The 20,071-nt window shown below is 69.5% G+C and overlaps 2 protein-coding genes across 2 annotated transcripts; both read left to right on the top strand.

Annotated features, from left to right (window-relative positions):
* Positions 1–2,358: 2,358 nt before the first annotated feature.
* On the top strand, positions 2,359–11,621 carry TARS2 (threonyl-tRNA synthetase 2, mitochondrial). The gene is made up of 18 exons (XM_088535422.1): positions 2,359–2,376; positions 2,471–2,652; positions 2,721–2,835; positions 2,903–3,024; positions 3,111–3,228; positions 3,301–3,365; positions 3,438–3,516; positions 3,593–3,739; positions 5,088–5,186; positions 6,460–6,626; positions 6,708–6,870; positions 7,617–7,754; positions 7,843–7,920; positions 8,013–8,113; positions 9,301–9,405; positions 9,485–9,557; positions 9,633–9,747; positions 11,473–11,621. The coding sequence occupies exons 1-18, from the start codon at positions 2,359–2,361 to the stop codon at positions 11,619–11,621; spliced, it is 2,034 nt and encodes a 677-aa protein (XP_088391548.1).
* A 646-nt stretch (positions 11,622–12,267) lies between these two features.
* Positions 12,268–18,476, top strand: ECM1 (extracellular matrix protein 1). Its single transcript, XM_088535420.1, has 7 exons — positions 12,268–12,379; positions 12,434–12,486; positions 13,507–13,764; positions 15,647–16,003; positions 16,198–16,418; positions 17,347–17,434; positions 18,283–18,476. Exons 1-7 carry the CDS (start codon positions 12,268–12,270, stop codon positions 18,472–18,474), a joined length of 1,281 nt encoding a protein of 426 aa, XP_088391546.1. The 3' UTR covers positions 18,475–18,476.
* Positions 18,477–20,071: the final 1,595 nt, after the last annotated feature.

Below are 20,071 nucleotides of genomic sequence, written 5' to 3'. Positions count from 1 at the left end.
GAGCTGTTTTAACCGAAATTCCCAAGGAGTATTGCTGTTGAAATAAACCTTCCACTCGTAGTTGAAAGAGGATAAAAGCGAGCGCCGCCGCGCAACGTCGGGATGTTTTAGCCCCGGGGCACGTGGAGAAGGAGGTGGTGGAGGAGCCTCGCTCCTCCTCGGGATGAAGGTCCCGGTTTTCTCTTGGAATCGTCGCCCTTCCCGTGCCTTTCCCTTGGGATCCACCAGTCCCTTCCTCTGCGCACGGGGAGGGCGGCCGCCGGCGCTCGCGTCTTCATCACCCGCGGCTGCTTCCGTTTGTCCACAAAAAAGAGGAAAAAGGGCAAAAAAAATCCTCTTCGCGCCTCACAGTGTCCAGTTCCCCCCCAAGCATCTCGAGCTGCCCCTTCGTGTTCCCAAAATCCAGTTTTCTGCCCCCAAAAAAGAGGAGAGACCCCCTGCTGGAGCGCAAGGAGGTGGTAGCGGCGCAGCCCGGCGTGCTGCGCTTGGGGCAAAAAGCCCCAAAAAAAGCCAAATCCCTCGTTGGAAGCCGGGATCGCCGCCGCCCTCCCCTCCGTGCGTGTATATAAAAATCCCGCTTTTTAACGGCCTCTTTTTGGTTCTTTGCGACCCGCAGGCGCCGCGGGAGAGGGAGAGCCCTGCATGCCGAGGGCCGGGACGCGCTCCGGCCTCCTCCACCGGGACACCTTTTATACGGAGTCGGAATTCCGCCGGATTCTTTTTAGTTAGCAGCAACATCATCTATGTTTGATAACAGCGTAGGGTGGATGCCTATATAAAGATTACCAAACCAGAAAGCGGCAGCTGCTTCTTTGTCACGGGCGCGGGTGAGTTTTACCGATCCGTGCATTATTATTATTATTTTTAACCCTTTTCCTCCCCGCGGCCGCCGGTGCCGCCGGCTCCGGCGTTTTCCCCGCATAACGAATGTGAACGACCATTTCTTGCTGCTCTTGCTGGACGCGGTGCAAGGAGAGAAGGACTCGGACCGTAGAAGAAACACTGTAAAAAGAGGGAAAAAAATACAAAAAAAGAGGGAAAAAAACACAAAAAACACACAATTTTATGGCTGGAAGCCCCGAGGTGGCTGCGGGCCGGGGACTCCCTGTACATATGTAAAAACCCCCGGTGTTTTTCCCTCTTTTTTGCCCTCCCCGTGTCTGTGATTTAAACGCCCCGACCCCCCCCCTTTAAATTTTGTATTTCCCCTTATAAGGTGAGAGAGAGAAGAAAAAAAAAAAAGGAAAAACAACCCAAGAACTAAAATAAACGTGTATTTTTAAATAAAGCATGAACCGGTGTGTCTCGTAACGGCCGGGGCTGCCCAAGGAGGAGAAACGGGCGGACGGGGCATCCTGACCCTTAATAATGGTAATTTTATTATTACTAATAACGTTAATTTTATTAGTAGTATTTTTACATCCTGCAGAATCGGGGACCTGCTGGAAATAGGGGGTTTTTTTAGTTCTTTTTGCCCTTTTTTGCCCTCCTTTCCGTGCCCGTTAACGCGGGACAGGCGGTGCCGGAGCCGCGGGCGGCCCCGCTCCATAAAACGCCCCGTTCCGGGGCCCGTTTCCAGCCGCCGCTTCCCGATTCCAGCCGCTTTCCCGGGAAGCCCCGCGGGCTGCGCTGGGCTCCAATTGGGGGAAAAAAGGCCAAAAAAGGGGCACGGGGACCTCCCTCCCCGCGTTTCCCCCCAATTCGGGCCCGGGCGCCGCTCGCCCCCGTGCAGCCCCTGCCCGATTCCCCGCACTTTTCCCCCAAAACGCCGCGCTCACCGCGCGAAGCGAGCAAAAAAAAAAAACCCCAAAACCTGCGGTTTTTCCCCCCGTTTCTGCCGGGGCCTTGGGGTGACCCGCGCCCGATCCCCCCCGTGTCTCGTCCCCGCGTCCCGCACGTCCCGCCGCCGCCGCCAGGAGGGGCCCAGGCGTCCGGGCCGGCGCGCCCGGAAGGGGCGGCGCAGCCGCGGCCATGGGGCTGCCGCGCGCGGCGGGGCGGCTGCTCCGCGCGGGGCCCCCGCGCCGCCACCGGGTGCGGGACCCCCCCGGGGCCCAGGCGTCCGGGACCCCCCTCCCCCCCGCACCGGGGCCCAGGCGTCCGGGACCCCCCTCCTCCCCCACGGGGCCCAGGCGTCCGGGACCCCCCTCCTCCCCCACCCGGGGCCCAGGCGTCCGGGTCACCCTCCCGCGCTCCGTCACGCGTGGGGGGTGGCCCCGTCGCTCGCGTGGCCATAGAGGCGCCCTTTGGACGCCCCCCAGACGTCCTGCTCACCTTGTCCCCCCGCCGCCACCGTGGACACGAGTGTCCTGGGTCCCGTTGCCACCGCGCACGTGGGGTGTCCTGCCCCCCACTGCCACCATGTCCGTGGGGAGGGACGTGGGTGTCATGACCCCAATGACGCCCCCGTCCCCGCTGCCACCGTCCCCATGGGGAGGGGGCCCAGGCGTCCGACCCCGCGCTGTCCCCGCAGGTGAGCGGCCCCGCGCTCCACATCACCGAGCGCCTCCGCGTCTTCGAGCGGCTACAGGCGGACGAGCGGCGGCGGCGACAGGCGGCGACAGGCGGCGACATCCGCATCTCGCTGCCCGGCGGCGTCCGCGTCCCCGGCCAGGCCCTGCTCACCACCCCGCGCCATGTGGCCCAGCAGCTCAGGTGGGTGCCCGTGGGGACGCGGTGACGGGTGCCACCTTGTGCCGCCACCGCCGCCGTGTCCCCTGCAGCGCCGGGGACGCCCTGGTGGCCCGCGTGGACGGGGCCCTGTGGGACCTGGAGCGGCCCCTGCGCGGCGACGCCGTCCTGGAGCTCCTGGACTTCGGCCACCCCGAGGGCCGGGCGGTGAGTCCCGAGCGCGGTGGCCGCCGTGGGGCCGCGGTGGCCGCACGGTGACCGCGTCCCCGCGCAGGCGCTGTGGCGCTCGGCCGCCTGCGTCCTGGCTGCCGTCGCCGAGCGCTTCTACGCGGCCCCGTCGTGCCGCGTCGGCGCCACCGAGAGCGGCTTCTTCTGCGACCTGCACCTGGAGGGCCGGTAGGACCGGGCTCATGTGGGTCCCATCCGTCCCCGCGCGGGGCCGGGACGTCACCGCGGGGACGTCACCGCGCGGCCCCTCGCAGGACGGTGCGGCGGGACGAGCTGCCCGCGCTCGAGGCCGCCTGCGGAGCCTTCGCCCAGGCCCGGCACCCCTTCGAGAGGCTGGAGGTGACGCGGGAGCAGCTGCTGGAGCTTTTCCAGGTGGGAAACGCGCTCCGGAGCCGGAACGTGTCGGGGGCGACGCGGGACCGGCCCTGATCTCGCTCCCCGCAGCACAACAAGTTCAAGCTGAGCCAGATCGAGGAGGAGGTGACGACGGCGACGGCGACGGTCTATAGGTGCCGGCGGGCGGCCGCGCGCGCGTCCCGGCCCCGCGCGGGCGCCTGCGCCTGACGCCGCTCGCCCCGCAGGTGCGGGCCGCTCGTGGAGCTGTGCCGGGGCCCCCACGTGCGGCACACGGGGCTGCTGCGCGCGCTGCGCGTGCTCACGGTGAGCGGGGCCGCCCGGGGCGCCGCGTTCGCGCCGCGGTGCCGCTCGCTCACGGTGTCCGTCCGCCCGCGCGCAGAGCTCGGCCGCGTTCTGGCGGGGGGACCCGGCGCGGGAGTCGCTGCAGCGCGTGGCCGGCGTCGCCTTCCCCAGCGCGCGGCACCTGGACGAGTGGCAGCGCGAGCAGGAGGCGGCCGCGAGCCGCGACCACCGCCGCATCGGCCAGGTGGGCCCCGCCGCGCCGCGCGCAGGGGGGCCGTGGGGACAGCTCGGGGACGCCTTGGGGACACATTGGGGACGCCACGGGGACAGCTTGGGGACGCATTGGGGACGCATTGGGGACCCTTGGGGACGCATTGGGGACAGCTCGGGGACGCCTTGGGGACACATTGGGGACGCCACAGGGACAGCTTGGGGACGCATTGGGGACCCTTGGGGACGCCACGGGGACAGCTCGGGGACGCCTTGGGGACACATTGGGGACGCATTGGGGACCCTTGGGGACGCATTGGGGACAGCTCGGGGACGCCTTGGGGACACATTGGGGACGCCACGGGGACAGCTTGGGGACGCATTGGGGACCCTTGGGGACGCCACGGGGACAGCTCGGGGACGCCTTGGGGACACATTGGGGACGCCACGGGGACAGCTTGGGGACGCATTGGGGACGCATTGGGGACCCTTGGGGACGCATTGGGGACAGCTCGGGGACGCCTTGGGGACACATTGGGGACACTTTGGGGATGGCTCGGGGACACCTCGGGGAGGCCTTGAGGATGCCTTGGGGACACTTTGGGGACACCTCGGGGACACCTTGGGGACGCCTCAGGGACACATTGGGGACACCACACCTCGGGGACACCTTGGGGACGCCTTGGGGCTCAGGGACAGCTCAGGGACGCCTCGGGGAGGCGTCGGGGACACCTTGGGGACACCCTGGGGATGCCTTGGGGACGCATTGGGGACCCTCGGGGACGCATTGGGGAGGCCTTGGGGACACATTGGGGACACCACACCTTGGGGACACCTCGGGGACACCTCAGGGACGCCTCGAGGACACCGCAGGGACAGCTCAGGGACGCCTTGGGGAGGCCTTGGGGACACTTTGGAGACACCTCGGGGACGCCTTGAGGATGCCTCGAGGACATCTTGGGGACACTTCGGGGACACTTTTGGGGCGCCTCGGGGACACCTCAGGGACAGCTCAGGGACGCCTTGGGGACACTTTGGGGACACCTCGGGGACAATTGGGGACACCACACCTCGGGGACACCTCGGGGATGCCTTGGGGACCCTCAGGGATGTCTCGGGGACCCTCAGGGATGGCTCGGGGACACCTCGGGGAGGCCTTGAGGATGCCTTGGGGACACTTTGGGGACACCTCGGGGACACCTTGGGGACACCTCAGGGACACCTTGGGGACACTCCACCTCGGGGACACCTTGGGGACACCTTGGGGAGGCCTTGAGGGCGCCTTGGGGACACTTTGGGGACACCTCGGGGACACATTGGGGACACCACACCTCGGGGACACCCTGGGGACACCTCGGTGACACTCCTCTCCCCCTGCGCAGGAGCAGGAGCTTTTCTTCTTCCACAAGCTGAGCCCGGGCAGCTGCTTCTTCCTCCCGCGCGGCGCCCGCATCTACAACACGCTCGTGGACTTCATCAAGGTAGCGCCGCCCGCGTCCCCGCACATCCCCGCGCGTCCCTGCGTGTCCCTGCGTGTCCCCGCGCGTCCCCCGCATCCCTGCACGTCCCCGCGCGTCCCCCGCATCCCCCAGTTTCCCTGCGTCCCCCCGCACGTCCCCCTGCGTCCCTGTGACCCCCCGTGTCCCCCCGCGCGTCCCCCCGCTTCGCCCCGCGTCCCTGTGCATCCCCGTGTCCCCCCACGTCCCTGCGCGTCCCCCTGTGTCCCCCCATGTCCCTGCGTGTCCCCGCGCGTCCCCCGCATCCCTGCACGTCCCCGCGCGTCCCCCGCATCCCCCAGTTTCCCTGCGTCCCCCCACGCGTCCCCCTGCGTCCCTGTGACCCCCCGTGTCCCCTTGCCCCCCTGTGTCCCCCCGCATGTCCCCCCGCTTCGCCCCGCGTCCCTGTGCATCCCCCTGTGTCCCCCCACGTCCCTGCGCGTCCCCCTGTGTCCCCCCATGTCCCTGCGTGTCCCCCCGCGTTCCCGCGCATCCCTGTACGTCCCCGCGCATCCCCTGAATCCCCCCGTTTCCCTGCGTCCCCCCGCGCATCCCCCCACGTCCCCCCGTGTCCCTGCATCCCCCCGCGCGTCCCCCTGCGTCCCTGTGTGTCCCCGCGCGTCCCCCTGCGTCCCCACACGTCCCTGCGTGTCCCCCCGCGTCCCCGTGCATCCCTGCGTGTCCCCGCGTGTCCCCCGCATCCCCCCGTTTCCCTGCGTCCCCCCGCGCGTCCCCCCACGTCCCCCCGTGTCCCTGCATCCCCCTGCATGTCCCCCTGCATCCCTGTGTGTCCCCGCGCGTCCCCCTGCGTCCCCACACGTCCCTGCGCGTCCCCCTGTGTCCCCCCATGTCCCTGCGTGTCCCCCCGCGTTCCCGCGCATCCCTGTACGTCCCCGCGCATCCCCTGAACCCCCCGTTTCCCTGCGTCCCCCCGCGCGTCCCCCCACGTCCCCCCGTGTCCCTGCATCCCCCCGCGTCCCCCTGCATCCCTGTGTGTCCCCGCGCGTCCCCCTGCGTCCCCACACGTCCCTGCGTGTCCCCCCGCGTCCCCCCGCATCCCTGCACGTCCCCGCGTGTCCCCCGCATCCCCCCGTTTCCCTGCGTCCCCCTGCGCGTCTCCCTGCGTCGCCCCCGTGTCCCTGCATCCCCCCGCGTGTCCCCCCGCGTCCCTGTGTGTCCCCGCGCGTCCCCCTGCGTCCCCACACGTCCCTGCGTGTCCCCCCGCGTCCCCGCGCGCTCACGGCGCCGCCCGCCGCAGGCCGAGTACCGCGCGCGCGGCTTCCACGAGGTCCTCACGCCCACCGTGTTCGACGCGGAGCTGTGGCAGCGCTCGGGCCACTGGCACCACTACGGCCAGCACATGTTCTCCTTCGGCCACGACGGGCGCACCTACTCGCTCAAGCCCATGAACTGCCCGGCGCACTGGTGAGCCGCCGCGGGACGCGGTGCATCGCCGTGTCCTTGTCCCCCGCGCCGCTCCATCGCCGTGTCCCTTGTCCCTTGCAGCCTCATGTTCGCGCACCGGCCGCGCTCGTGGCGCGAGCTGCCGCTGCGGCTCGCCGACTTCGGCGCGCTGCACCGCCGCGAGCCCGCGGGCGCCCTGGCCGGCCTCACCCGCCTGTGGCGCTTCCAGCAGGACGACGCGCACATCTTCTGCACGCTGGAGCAGGTCGGCGCCGCGCGCGAGCCCGGCCCTCTCGTGTCCCCCTGTCCCTCTCGTGTCCCCTCGTCCTGCTCCCCATCCTTCCCACATTCCCCCCATCCCTCTCGTATCCCCCCATCCCTCTCGTATCCCCCCATCCCTCTCGTGTCCCCCCGTTCTTCTTGTGTCCCCTTGTCCCTCTCACATCCCTCCTGTCCTGCTCACATTGCCCCCATCTTCACATTCCCCCTGTCCTTCTCATGTCCCCACCCGGCCTTGCTCATGTCCCCTCATCTGTCCCTCTCGTGTCCCCTCATCTGTCCCTCTCGTGTCCCCCCGTCCCTCTTGTGTCCCCCTGTCCTGCTCACATTCCCCCCATCCTCACATTCCCCCTGTCCTTCTCATGTCCCCACCCAGCCTTGCTCATGTCCCCCCATCTGTCCTGCTCGTGTCCCCCCGTTCCTCTCGCGTCCTCCCATCCCTCTCATGTCCCCCCGTCCCTCTCATGTCCCCCTGTCCTGCTCACATTCCCCCCGTCCCTCTTGTGTCCCCCCCATCCTTCTCACGTTCCCCCGTTCCTCTCGTGTCCCCCCCGTCCGTCTTGTGTCCCCCCGTCCCTCTTGTGTCCCCTCCATCCTCACATTCCCCCTGTCCTTCTCATGTCCCCGCCTGTCCTTGCTCCTGTCCCCGCCCCCGTCCCCCTCGTGTCCCCCCGTCCCCCTCGTGTCCCCCCATCTCTCCCGTGTCCCCATCCCGGTGTCCCTGCTCCGCAGCTGGAGGAGGAGATCGGCGGCTGCCTGGACTTCGTGCGCGCCGTCTACGCCGCGCTCGGCTTCTCCTTCCGCCTGGCGCTGTCCACGCGCCCGGCGCGGTTCCTGGGCGACGCCGGCACGTGGGACCGCGCGGAGCAGGTGGGGACACGGCCATGGGGGCGGCACGGAGGGACCCTCCCCGCCACCTCATCCCATGTGCCCCCTCCGGCTTTTTATGTCCCTTTAGCAGCTGGAAAAGAGTCTGTCGGACTTCGGGCAGCCCTGGGAGCTGAATCCGGGTGACGGAGCCTTCTACGGCCCCAAGGCGAGTGGCACCGCGGCCTTCCTGTCCCCTTGGTGTCCGTGTCGTGCCACGGGGCTCTGATTGCCACTCATTGTCCCTAATGGCCCCGCTAGATCGACATCCACATCAAGGACGCGCTGGGGCGCGACCACCAGTGCGCCACGATCCAGCTGGACTTCCAGCTCCCGGAGCGCTTCGGGCTGCTCTACAGCAGGTCGGTGGCGGGGTCCCGATCCCGTCCCCAACCCCGTGTCCCCGTCCCCAACCTCAAATCCCCAGCCCCAAGCCTGCGTCCCCAACCCCACGGCCCTGTCCCCAGCCCTGTGTCCCCGTCCCCAGGCCCGTGTCCCTAGCCCTGCGTGCCAGACTCTTGTGTCCCCATCCTCAAGCCCGTATCCGCATCCCCATTTCCCACCCTGTATCCCCAGCCCCACGTCCCCATCCCCAACCTCACGTCCCCCACCGCATATCCCCGTCCCCAGCGCTGCATCCCTGTCCCCATCCCCATGTCCCCAGCCTCATGTCCCCGTCCCCAGCCTCATGTCCCCATCCCCAGCCTCATGTCCCTGTCCCCATCCCCGTGTCCCTGCCCCGTGTCCCTGTCCCCATCCCCGTGTCCCTGCCCCGTGTCCCCGTCCCCATCCCCGTGTCCCCATCCCCGTGTCCCCCACCCCGTGTCCCCGTCCCCAGCCCCATGTCCCCATCCCCGTGTCCCTGTCCCCAGCCCCATGTCCCCATCCCCATGTCCCCCGTCCCCATCCCCGTGTCCCCATCCCCGTGTCCCTGTCCCCAGCCCCATGTCCCCATCCCCATGTCCCCTGTCCCCAGCCCCATGTCCCCATCCCCATGTCCCCTGTCCCCATCCCCATGTCCCCATCCCCGTGTCCCTGCCCCGTGTCCCCGTCCCCAGCCCCATGTCCCCATCCCCGTGTCCCCATCCCCATGTCCCCCACCCCGTATCCCCGTCCCCAGCCCCATGTCCCCATCCCCATGTCCCCTGTCCCCATCCCCATGTCCCCATCCCCGTGTCCCTGCCCCGTGTCCCCGTCCCCAGCCCCATGTCCCCATCCCCGTGTCCCCATCCCCATGTCCCCCACCCCGTATCCCCGTCCCCAGCCCCATGTCCCCCATCCCCATCCCCATCCCCATGTCCCCATCCCCGTGTCCCTGTCCCCATCCCCATGTCCCCCGTCCCCATCCCCATGTCCCCATCCCCGTGTCCCCCGCCCCGTGTCCCCAGCCCCATGTCCCCATCCCCATGTCCCCCGTCCCCATCCCCGTGTCCCCATCCCCGTGTCCCCGTCCCCATCCCCATGTCCCCATCCCCGTGTCCCCGCGCCCCCGTCCCCAAGGCCGGGCCGTGCTTGCGGCGCCCGCAGCGCGTCCCTGCTCCCGTGGCAGCGGCGCGGGCGGCGCGAGCGAGCGGCCGGTGCTGATCCACCGCGCGGTGCTGGGCTCCGTGGAGCGCATGCTGGCGGTGCTGGCCGAGAGCTGCGGCGGCAAGTGGTGAGGACACGCGGGGACGCCGGCGTGCGGAGGGGACACGCGCGGTCCCCGTCCCCCTGAGCGCGCGCCGGCCCCGCAGGCCGCTCTGGCTGTCGCCCATGCAGGTCATGGTGATCCCGGTGGGCCCCGGCGAGGAGGGCTACGCTCGCCAGGTGGGTGCCCGCTGGTCCCCCGCGCCGTCCCCGCCGCGGTGGCGGCGCGCCGGGCTGAGCGCGGCTCCGCGGCAGGTGCTGGACGCGCTGCGGCGCGACGGCTTCGCCGCCGACGTGGACGCCGACGCCGGCACCACGCTGAGCCGCAAGGTCCGCCGGGCGCAGCTGGCGCACTACAACCTGCAGCTGGGTGAGTGTGACCCGCGTGTCCCCCCCGCGTCCCCTCCGTGTCCCCCCAGGCTCCGCGGCGCTGGGTTTGGCACGGAGGGGACGCGAGCGGGGCCCCGCGGCGGCCCCACGCGCTTGTCGCCAGCTCCGCGCTGAGTCACCCGCTCCTGGCCCCGCGCCTGCATCCGGCCGCGCCGGGGCTGACAAGCAGGGAAAATCCCCCCGGCTGCTTACGGAAGCGGCCGGGCAGGCACGGGGCCGGCGGCCACCGGGAGGGGACGGCGCCCGGCGCCTTCCCGCGCGCTGCGCTCGCCGCACGTGGCTGCAGGCGCGCGGGCGTCCCGCGGGTGCATGCGTGCAGCTGTGCTGCAGGTGCAAGTGTGTGTTCCTGGGGTGGGTGCAAGCACTGTGTGCATTCCAGAGGCGCAGGCACGCGTGCATGGTGTGGGTGCAAGTGTGCATCTGTCCCATGGGTGCAAGCACTGTGTGCATTCCAGAGGCGCAGGCATGCATGCATGGCATGTATGCAAGCGTGCATCTGTCCCATGGGTGCAAGCACTGTGTGCATTCCAGAGGCGCAGGCACGCGTGCATGGCGTGGGTGCAAGCGTGCATCCATCCCGTGGGTGCATGCATGCATGGCATGTATACAAGCATGCATCCACCCCGTGGGTGCAGGCCCGTGTGCATGGCATGGGTGCAAGCGTGCATCTGTCCCGTGGGTGCAGGCACGTGTGCGTGGCATGCATGCAAGTGTGCATCCGTCCCGTGGGTGCAGGCGCGTGTGCATGGCATGCATGCAAGTGTGCACCAATCCCGTGGGTGCAGGCATGTGTGCGTGGCATGCATGCAAGCGTGCATCTGTCCCGTGGGTGCAGGCACGCATGTGTGGCATGGATGCAAGCGGGCATCCATGGTGTGGGTGATGCATGCATGGCATGTATGCAAGCGTGTATCCATCCCATGGGTGCAGGCACAAGTGCATGGTGGGGATGCAAGCGTGCACGCATCCTGTGGGTGCAGGCACGCGTGCATGGCGGGGTTGCAAGCATGCATCCGTCCTGTGGGTGCAGGCACGAGTGCATGGCACGAATGCAAGCATGCATCCATCCCATGGGGGCATGCATGCATGGCATGGATGCAAACATGCATCTGTCCCATGGGTGCAGGCACAAGTGCATGGCAGGGATGCAAGCGTGCACGCATCTTGTGGGTGCAGACACGTGTGCATGGCAGGGATGCAAGCGTGCATCCATCCTGTGGGTGCATGCATGCATGGCATGGATGCAAACGTGCATCTGTCCCATGGGTGCAGGCACGAGTGCATGGCATGGATGCAAGTGTGCATCCATCCTGTGGGTACAGGCACACGTGCATGGCATGCATGCACGCGTGCATCCATCCCATGGGTGCATGAATGCATGGCACGAATGCAAGCATGCATCCATCCCGTGGGTGCATGCACACCTGCATGGCATGGATGTAAGCATGCACGCATCCTGTGGGTGCAGGCACGAGTGCATGGCACGAATGCAAGCATGCATCCATCCCGTGGGTGCATGCACGCCTGCATGGCATGGATGCGAGCATGCACGCACGCCCTGCACGCACGCCTGCACGCTGAGCGCTGCCGCGCGCACGCATGCACACGCTGTTGCAATACCCCGCCAGCGCAACGCCCGGCTCCCGGCACGTGCGTCCCCCCCGTGCCGCGCCGTCCCCGCAGCGCCTCCCGTTTCTCTCCGCAGTGCTGGGCCCGCGGGAGCGGGCGCGCGGCACCGTCAACGTGCGCACGCGGGACAACCGGCGCGTGGGCGAGCGGGAGCTGCCGGCGCTGCTGCGGCGCCTGCGCGAGCTGCGCGAGCTGCGCGCGCCGCGCGCCGAGGAGCAGCTCTGAGCCCGCGCGCGCTCCTCGCGCGCCCTGCGCCGTCTCCATTAAAGCACCGCGAAGCACCTGCTTGTGCCGCGTCGTGTCGCAGCGCCGGAGGGGACCCCGGCTGAGGCCGGAGCAGCTCGGCGCACGGGGCCGGACGCCTGGGCCCGCGGGGGGGGGCAGCCCGTGGGGCCTCGTTCCCCACCCCTCCCTTTTCCCCCTCCGCGGTTTCGGGATTGTGAAATTCCGGATCGCGTTGGGCAATCGGCGCCGTCGCCCCGGGCTGAGCGCGCCGAGTTGCGGCCGGTCTCAGCCCCCTCCCTGCCGTGGGTCCGACCCCCCCGGGCGGTAACGGGGGGTGCCCGAGGCCTCAACCAGCCCCCCCAGGACCCCCCTCCCGGGCCGTGACGCATCCGAGGGGTGAATCAGCTCCAGGGTGGAGCCGCCCGGCCGGAAAACCGGGAAAGGAGCGAAGGGGAAAAATGAGAAAATCCGACTTTCTCCCGCTGCGGCCGGGGGTGACGCAGGAGCAGGGGGGTCCCCGTGTGTCCCCCCCCCCCCCTTCCCCGGCGCCGCGGGACGGGCCGGCGACGTCACCGTGAGTCACGCGCGGGCCGGGCCCCGCGGCTTCATAAGGCGGCGGTGCCGGCGGGGGCCCCGCAGCGACGCCATGGCCGCCCGCAGCCGCCTCCTCCTCCTCCTCCTCCTCCTCGGCGCCGGTGAGAGCGCCCGGACGCCTGGGCCCCCGTCCCGGGGCGGTCGGGAGCGCTGGGATGGGCTGGGTGGGACATGGGGACGCGGGGGTCCTGGGACGGTCTCATCGTCCCCGTCCCCAGGTGCCAGCGCCCAGGTGGCCCCGGGGCCACCGGAGACCCTGGCCCAGGTGGAGGTGAAAATGCAGCCGCTGAGGCCGGAGCCAGGTGAGGAGCTTGGGGACATGGGATGGGGCTGCTGGGGACAACAGGGGTTGTGGGGACACAGGATGGGGCTGTTGGGGACACCAGGGGTTGTGGGGACATGGGATGGGGCTGCTGGGGACACTGCAGCACTCGGGATGGGGACACGGGATGGGGCTGTTGGGGACACCAGGGGTTGTGAGGACACAGGATGGGGCTGTTTGGGACACTGCAGCACTCGGGATGGGGACACAGGATGGGGCTGTTGAGGACACCAGGGGTTGTGAGGACACGGGATGGGGCTGCTGGGGACACCAGGGGTTGTGGGGACACGGGATGGGGCTGTTGGGGACCCCAGGGGTTGTGGGGACACCAGGGATGAGGATACTGGGAAACACAAGGGATGGGAGCATTTGGGACACCAGATACAGGGGTGCTGGGGGCAGCAGGGACACTGGGGACACGGGCAGAGACGCGGTGGCATCAGGGATAGGGACACTAGGGGCACCAGGAGCAAGAGCACTGGGGACACCAGGGACGTGAAGGACAGGAACACTGGGGCCATGGTGGATGGGGACAGCTGGGACATCGGGGGCAGGAACACTGGGGACATGAGGGATGAAGGCGTAAGGGACACCGTGAGCAGGGACACAAGGAACACCGGGGACGTGAGGGAGGGGGACGCAAGGAACACCGGGGACACTGAGGACAGCAGGAGCAGGGACATGAGGGACATCAAAGGCAGAAACACCTGGGACAGCATGGACATGGGAGGGTGCCAGAGACACCGGGGACACCGGGGACACCAGGGACACCAGGGACAGTGGCGCAGGGACACGGGGGGAACACCAGGGATGGGGGAGTGGGGACAGCCCCGCCAGCTGCGTGTCCCCATCCCCGGGCACCGCGTGCAGGACACGTCCCCCCCGGCCAAGCCTTGGGGACACGTCCCCAGGACGGGGCCACCACAACGTGTCCCCCCTCCAGCCCTGCTGCTCCCGGTGACGCTGCAGCAGGAGCAGGACCCGCCGTCGTGGCTGCCACCGCACGGGCACAGTGACCTGCCCTCCTTCCCGCCGCCGCGGCCCGGTGACAATGACGCCGTCGCCCGGCTGTGCCGCCACCCGCCGGTGTCCCCGGTGTCCCCGGCGGAGCTGCCGCTCAGCGGCTTCTCGCACCTGCGGCGCCAGGCGGAGGCCCTGGGTCACCTGCGGCGCCGCCTGCGCGGCTGCTGCCACCAGCGCCAGCCCCTGCCCTGCGCGCAGCAGGCGGTGAGTGCCCGCTGTCCCCAGAGCGTCCCCGTGTCCCCAACGCGTCCCCGTGTCCCCAGCGCCCCGTGTCCCCAGAGCGTCCCCGTGTCCCCAGTGCTGTGTGTCCCCAGTGTGTCCCAGCATCCCCAGCCCGTCCCCGTGTCCCCAACACGTCCCCGTGTCCCCAGCGCCGGGTGTCCCCAGAGCGTCCCCGTGTCCCCAGTGTCCCCGTGTCCCCAGCGTCCCCAGTGTCCCCAGTGCTGTGTGTCCCCAGTGTGTCCCAGCATCCCCAGCATGTCCCCGTGTCCACAGCGCCGTGTCTCCCCAGCGTCCCCATGTCCCCAGAGCGTCCCTGTGTCCCCAGCGTCATGTGTCCCCAGTGTGTCCCAGCATCCCCAGCGCCATGTGTCCCCAGAGCGTCCCCATGTCCCCAGTGCTGTGTGTCCCCAGTGCCGTGTGTCCCCAGCGTCCTCAGTGTCCCCAGCGTCCCCAGTGTCCCCAGTGCTGTGTGTCCCCAGTGTGTCCCAGCATCCCCAGCACGTCCCCGTGTCCCCAATGCGTCCCCGTGTCCCCAGCACCGTGTGTCCACAGCGCCGTGTGTCCCCAGCGTCCCCATGTCCCCAGCGTCCCCAGTGTCCCCAGTGCTGTGTGTCCTCAGTGTGTCCCAGCATCCCCAGCATCCCCGTGTCCCCAGCGCTGTGTGTCCCCAGAGCGTCCCCGTGTCCCCAGTGCTGTGTGTCCCCAGTGCCGTGTGTCCCCAGCGTCCCCAGTGTCCCCAGTGCCGTGTGTCCCCAGTGTGTCCCCAGCGTCCTCAGCGCGTCCCCATGTCCCCAGCACGTCCCCGTGTCCCCAGCGTCCCCATGTCCCCAGCGTCCTCAGTGTCCCCAGTGTGTCCCAGCATCCCCAGCGCGTCCCTGTGTCCCCAGCGTCCCCGTGTCTCCAGAGGGTCCCCGTGTCCCCAGAGCTGGGTGTCCCCAGTGCTTCCTCATGTCCCCCATGTGTCCCCAGCGCTCCCTCATGTCCCCCGTGTGTCCCCAGCGTGCTCTCGTATCCCCAGTGCTGCATGTCCCCAGTGTCCCTAGCACGTCCCCAGTGCCAGAGCTGCATGTCCCTAGCACATCCCAGTGTCCCCAGTGTCCCCAGCATGTCCCCAGTGCCAGAGCTGCGTGTCCCTAGCACATCCCAATGTCCTCAGCGGGTCCCAGCATCCCCAGTGCAACCCCGTGTCCCCAGTGTGTCCCCCTGTCCCCAGCGTGTCCCAGCATCCCCAGCGCATTCCCGTGTCCCCAGCTCGTCCCCATGTCCCCCGTGCCATGTGTCCCCAGCGCTCCCTCATGTCCCACATGCGTCCCCAGCGTGTTCTCATATCCACAGTGCTGCATGTCCCCAGTGTCCCCAGCACGTCCCCAGTGCCAGAGCCGCGTGTCCCTAGCACATCCCAGTGTCCCCAGCGTGTCCCAGCACCCCCAGTGCAATCCCGTGTCCCCGTGTCCCAGCATCCCCAGCGCATCCCTGTGTCCCCAACACGTCCCCGTGTCCCCAGCGTGTCCCAGCATCCCCAGTGCAACCCTGTGTCCCCAATGCGTCCCCATGTCCCCAGTGCATGCCTGTGTCCCCAGCGCATGCCTGTGTCCCCAGCGTGTCCCCATGTCCCCAACGTGTCCCCAGCGCATCCCCGTGTCCCCAACGCATCCCCGTGTCCCCAACACGTCCCCGTGTCCCCAGCGTGTCCCAGCATCCCCAGCACAACCCCGTGTCCCCAACACGTCCCCGTGTCCCCAGTGCATGCCTGTGTCCCCAGCGTGTCCCCATGTCCCCAACATGTCCCCAGCATGTCCCTGTGTCCCCAGCGCATCCCCATGTCCCCAACGCGTCCCCGCGTCCCCGCTCGCTCCCTCCTCAGTGGTCGGAGGTCCTGGACGGCTTCTGCGAGGACGAGTTCCGTGTCAAGACCCGTCACTACCGCTGCTGCCTGCGGCGCGGCGCCGAGCGCCAGCGCTGCTTCGAGGACGCCGCGGCCACCGGCGCCACCGCAGCCATCCCCGTGGTGCCCATGGCGGCCTCGACCACCCCCGGGGCGCCCGCGTTCCCGCCCGGAGAGCCCACGGAGACCAACATGGAAAACATCTGCCGGCTGCGGCGCTTCCGCGTGGCCGCCGCGGCCGGCGGCTCCGGGAGCCGCGCGAGGGCCCTGGCCCGTATGGAGCGGGATTACAAGGGCTGCTGCCGCGATGGTGGCGTGTCCTGCGCCCGCGACGCCGTGAGTGTCACCGTCACCGCGCGCGACGGGGGGGTCCCGGTGTGCGCAGGGGTCCCGATGTGCACAGGGGTCCCGGTATGCGCGGGGGTCCCGGTGCGCGCGGGGGTCCCGGTGCGCACGGGGGTCCCGGTGTGCGCAGGGGTCCCGGCGCGCGCCGGTGTCACCGCTCACGGCGTCCCCGTTCCGTCGCGCAGTGGCGCCGGACGCTGGAGCGGTTCTGCCAGGAGGAGGGCGCCGTGAAGACGCGGCAGCCGCGGTGCTGCCGGCGCGGCGCGGGCCCCGCGCGCTGGCGCTGCTTCGCGGCCGAGGCGCCGCGGCCGGCGTACGACGGGGAGCTGCGCCGCGCCGGGCTGGCCCCGCCGCGCGCGCCGGTGCTGCGAGCGCTGTGCGGCCACGCGCGGCTGCTCACCAAGCGGTGAGTGACCCGCGACGGGGGATCCTGCACCCCGGTTGTCCCTGCACCATGGGGTGTGTCCTGCACCACGGTTGTCCCTGCACTGTGGTTGTCCCTGCACTGTGGTTGTTTCTGCACCGCGGTTGTCCCTGCGCCACGGTTGTCCCTGCACCACGGGTGTTCCTGCGCCTCGGTTGTCCCTGCACTGTGGTTGTTTCTGCACCACGGTTGTCCCTGTGCCGCGGTTGTCCCTGTGCCGCGGTTGTCCCTGTGCTGTGGTTGTCCCTGCACCACAGTTGTCCCTGCACCACATGTCCTGCGCTGTGGTTGTTCCTGCGCCGCGTGTCCTGCACCACGGTTGTCCCTGCACTGTGGTTGTTCCTGCACCGCGGTTGTCTCTGCGCCGTGGTTGTTCCTGTGCTGCGGTTGTTCCTGCGCCACGGGTGTTCCTGCACCACGTGTCCTGCACCACGGTTGTCCCTGCACCGTGGTTGTTCCTGCACCGTGGTTGTTTCTGCACCACGGTTGTCCCTGTGCCGTGGTTGTTCCTGCGCTCTGGTTGTTCCTGTGCCGTGGTTGTTCCTATGCTCCGGTTGTTCCTGTGCCGTGGTTGTCCCTGTGCCGCGGTTGTTCCTGCGCTCCGGTTGTTCCTGTGCCGCGGTTGTTCCTGCATTTCTGCCCCCTCCCACCTCACCCACGCGTTGTTCATCCGGCCACAACCGGGGAGGGGCCCGGGCGTCTGGGATCTATTTCCACACCCGCCTCCTGGCCGGTTGTTCCCCAATGCTGGGAGCTCCAGAGGGGCCCAGGCGTCCGGGTCCCATTCCATACCCACCCCATCTTCCCCCCGGGATGCTCCTTTAGCCACATTCACTGTTAGTGCCCATGGGGTCCCATATTCCCCGGAGGGGCCCGGGCGTCCGTACCACTCCATCCCGTCTCCGTGCAGGAAGCCGGTGCCGCAGCTGGTGCAGAACATCACGGATTCCTGCTGCGCCCTGGACGACGCGGAGCGCGTGGCCTGCGCCGAGGAGGAGGTGGGCGAGCGCGCGAGCGTCCCGGTCCCGCGTGTCCCAGTCCCGCACATCCCGGTTCTGCGGGTCCCAGTCCCGCACATCCCAGTCCCGCACATCCCGGGTCCCGTGCATCCTGGTCCCGTGCCTCCCGGGCCCTGCGCATCCTGGTCCTGCGCATCCCGGGTCCCGCACATCCCGGTCCCGCGCGCCCGGGTCCCACGCGTCCCGATCCCGCGTGTCCCGGTCCCGCGCATCCCGGTCCTGCGCGCCCTGGTCCCGCACGTCCCAGTCCCACGCGCCTGGGTTCCGCGCATCCCGGTCCCGCGTATCCCGGTCCCGTGCATCCCGATCCTGTGCATCCCAATCCCATGCATCCCAATCCCGTGCATCCCGGTCCCGCACATCCCAATCCTGCGCATCCCGGTCCCACGTATCCCGGTCCCGGGCATCCCAATCCCGCGCATCCCAATCCCGCACAGCACGATCCCACGCATCCCAGTCCCGCACGTCCCGGTCCTGCACGTCCCGATCCCTCACATCCCGATCCCGCACGTCCCGGTCCCGCACGTCCCGATCCCGCACATCCCAATCCCGCGTATCCCGGTCCCGCGCATCCCAATCCCACGCATCCCGGTCCCGCACATCCCGGTCCCGCGCATCCCAATCCCACGCATCCCAGTCCCGCGCATCCCAGTCCCGCACGTCCCGATCCGCACATCCCAATCCCGCACATCCCGGTCCCGTGCATCCCGGTCCCGCACATCCCCGTGCCGCGCACTCGGGTCCCGCACATCCCAATCCTGCACATCCCGGTCCCGCACGCCCGTTCCGTCCGGCGCAGCGGGTGCGATCGCCCTCCCGTCCCGCAGACGTCCCGCTCCATCGCCGCGCTCTGCTCCTCCCTGCGGAGCTCCTGGAAGGACCCCGAGCGCTGCTGCGATTCCGACGCCGCCGAGCGCCGCTCCTGCTTCGACAGCCGCTACCTGGCGCACGTGGAAGTCGCCTCCGCCACCCCGGAGCTGCTGCCGCAGGAGGAGGCCGAGGACCCGGCCGGGCCGTGACGGCCCCGGGGACACAAATGGGGTCCCCTGTCCCCCCGTCCCGCCGTGGCCGCAATAAAGTCTCTGCCTCTGCTGTCCCCTGTGTCCCCTCGGGGCAGGACGTGGCTGTTTTGTGTTTCGGGGCGGTGGAACCGCCGGCGCATGGGAGCCGTGGGGCCGGGCACGGGACCGTGGGGACCCCCGTCCTGTGTCCTGTGTCCCCTATGGGGACCACAGGGCATCCCTTGTGTCCCCCGCGGGGCCAGCGCTCTCTATGGTGTCCCCTTGTCCCTCCTTGTATCCCCTTGTCCCTCCTTGTATCCCCGTGTCCCTCATTGCATCCCCGTGTCCCTCCTTGTATCCCCTTGTCCCTCCTTGCGTCCCCGTGTCCCTCCTTGCGTCCCCGTGTCCCTCATTGCGTCCCCGTGTTCCTCATGGTGTCCCCGTGTCCCTCCTTGTATCCCCGTGTCCCTCATTGCGTCCCCTTGTCCCTCCTTGTATCCCCATGTCCCTCATTGCGTCCCCGTGTCCCTCATTGCGTCCCCGTGTCCCTCCTGGCGTCCCCGTGCCCTGGAGCAGTGAGTTTGCCCGGTCTCTGTCCCCGGGGGGGTGATGTCCCCGTGTCCTGCGCTGGCGCTGGCCCCAGACGCGGTGTCACCGAAGGACGGGGACAGACAGAGCCGCTTGTGTCAACACGGCTGGAGCCGCCGCATCCCGTCCCCCTGTCCCCTCCTGCGGGGACCTGGGGCTGGAGCCGCTTGGATCCGGGGGGATCGGAGGTAACTGGGAGCGCACGGAGCTGGGACGAGTCTCTCCAGCCCGTGTTGTTCCTGTGGTTGGGGACAGTCACCGTCACCCTGCCCAATGACACAGCGAGGTCACTGGTTTCTTCCTGGGACTGGTCCTGCTGGAGAGACGGGATGGGGACAGGAATGCGATGGGAACGGAGACAGGATGAGGCCGGGGATTGGGATAGGAACGGGGACAGGGCGGGGACAAGGTGGCCGTGGGGACAGCGCTTGGCCCGGGAGGGACCCGGGTCCCCCCAGAGGCCGGGCCGGGAGGTGCCACCGAGGGGAGGGGCGGGCAGAGCCCCGGGCCGGTACCCTGAGCCCGGTCCGGTCTGGTCCGGTCCCGGTCCGGTCCCCCCGCTCCGGTACCCCCCGTTCCGCTCCCGCTCCGCTCTCCGGTTCCGTTTCCTCCGCTCCGGTGCCCGCGGGCAGAGCGGGGCCGGGACCGGGGCCGGTCCGGGGCTGCGCCGCCCCCGGGCCGGGTCGGAACCGGGAGGGGGGCCGAGCCCAGAGCGGCCGCGAGGAGCCGGCGGAGCCGGGACCGGGACCGGACAGGGGCAGCGGGACCGGGACCGGGACCGGGACCAGGACGGGGACAGCGGGACCGGGACGGGGCAGCGGGACCGGGACCGGGACACAGCGGGACCGGGACACAGCGGGAGCGCCGGTATTTCCGAGCGGCACCGGGACCACGACCAGGGAGGCGGTGGCCGCGGGGCCGGGTCGGGCTCCTGGTGCCAGGAGCGACTTCCTTGGGACCAAAACCGGGATTTCGGCACCAGGAGACGCAGCCTCCAACCTGCCCCCAGCCCCAGCCCTGTCCCTAT

This window comes from Tinamus guttatus, unplaced genomic scaffold (assembly GCF_059628265.1).
Source record: "Tinamus guttatus ecotype Peru unplaced genomic scaffold, ASM5962826v1 Tinamus_guttatus_pri_ptg000629l, whole genome shotgun sequence".
NCBI classification, from domain to species: domain Eukaryota; kingdom Metazoa; phylum Chordata; class Aves; order Tinamiformes; family Tinamidae; genus Tinamus; species Tinamus guttatus.
The sequence above is the reverse complement of the archived record's forward strand: the minus strand, read 5'-3'. Positions and strand labels throughout refer to the sequence as shown.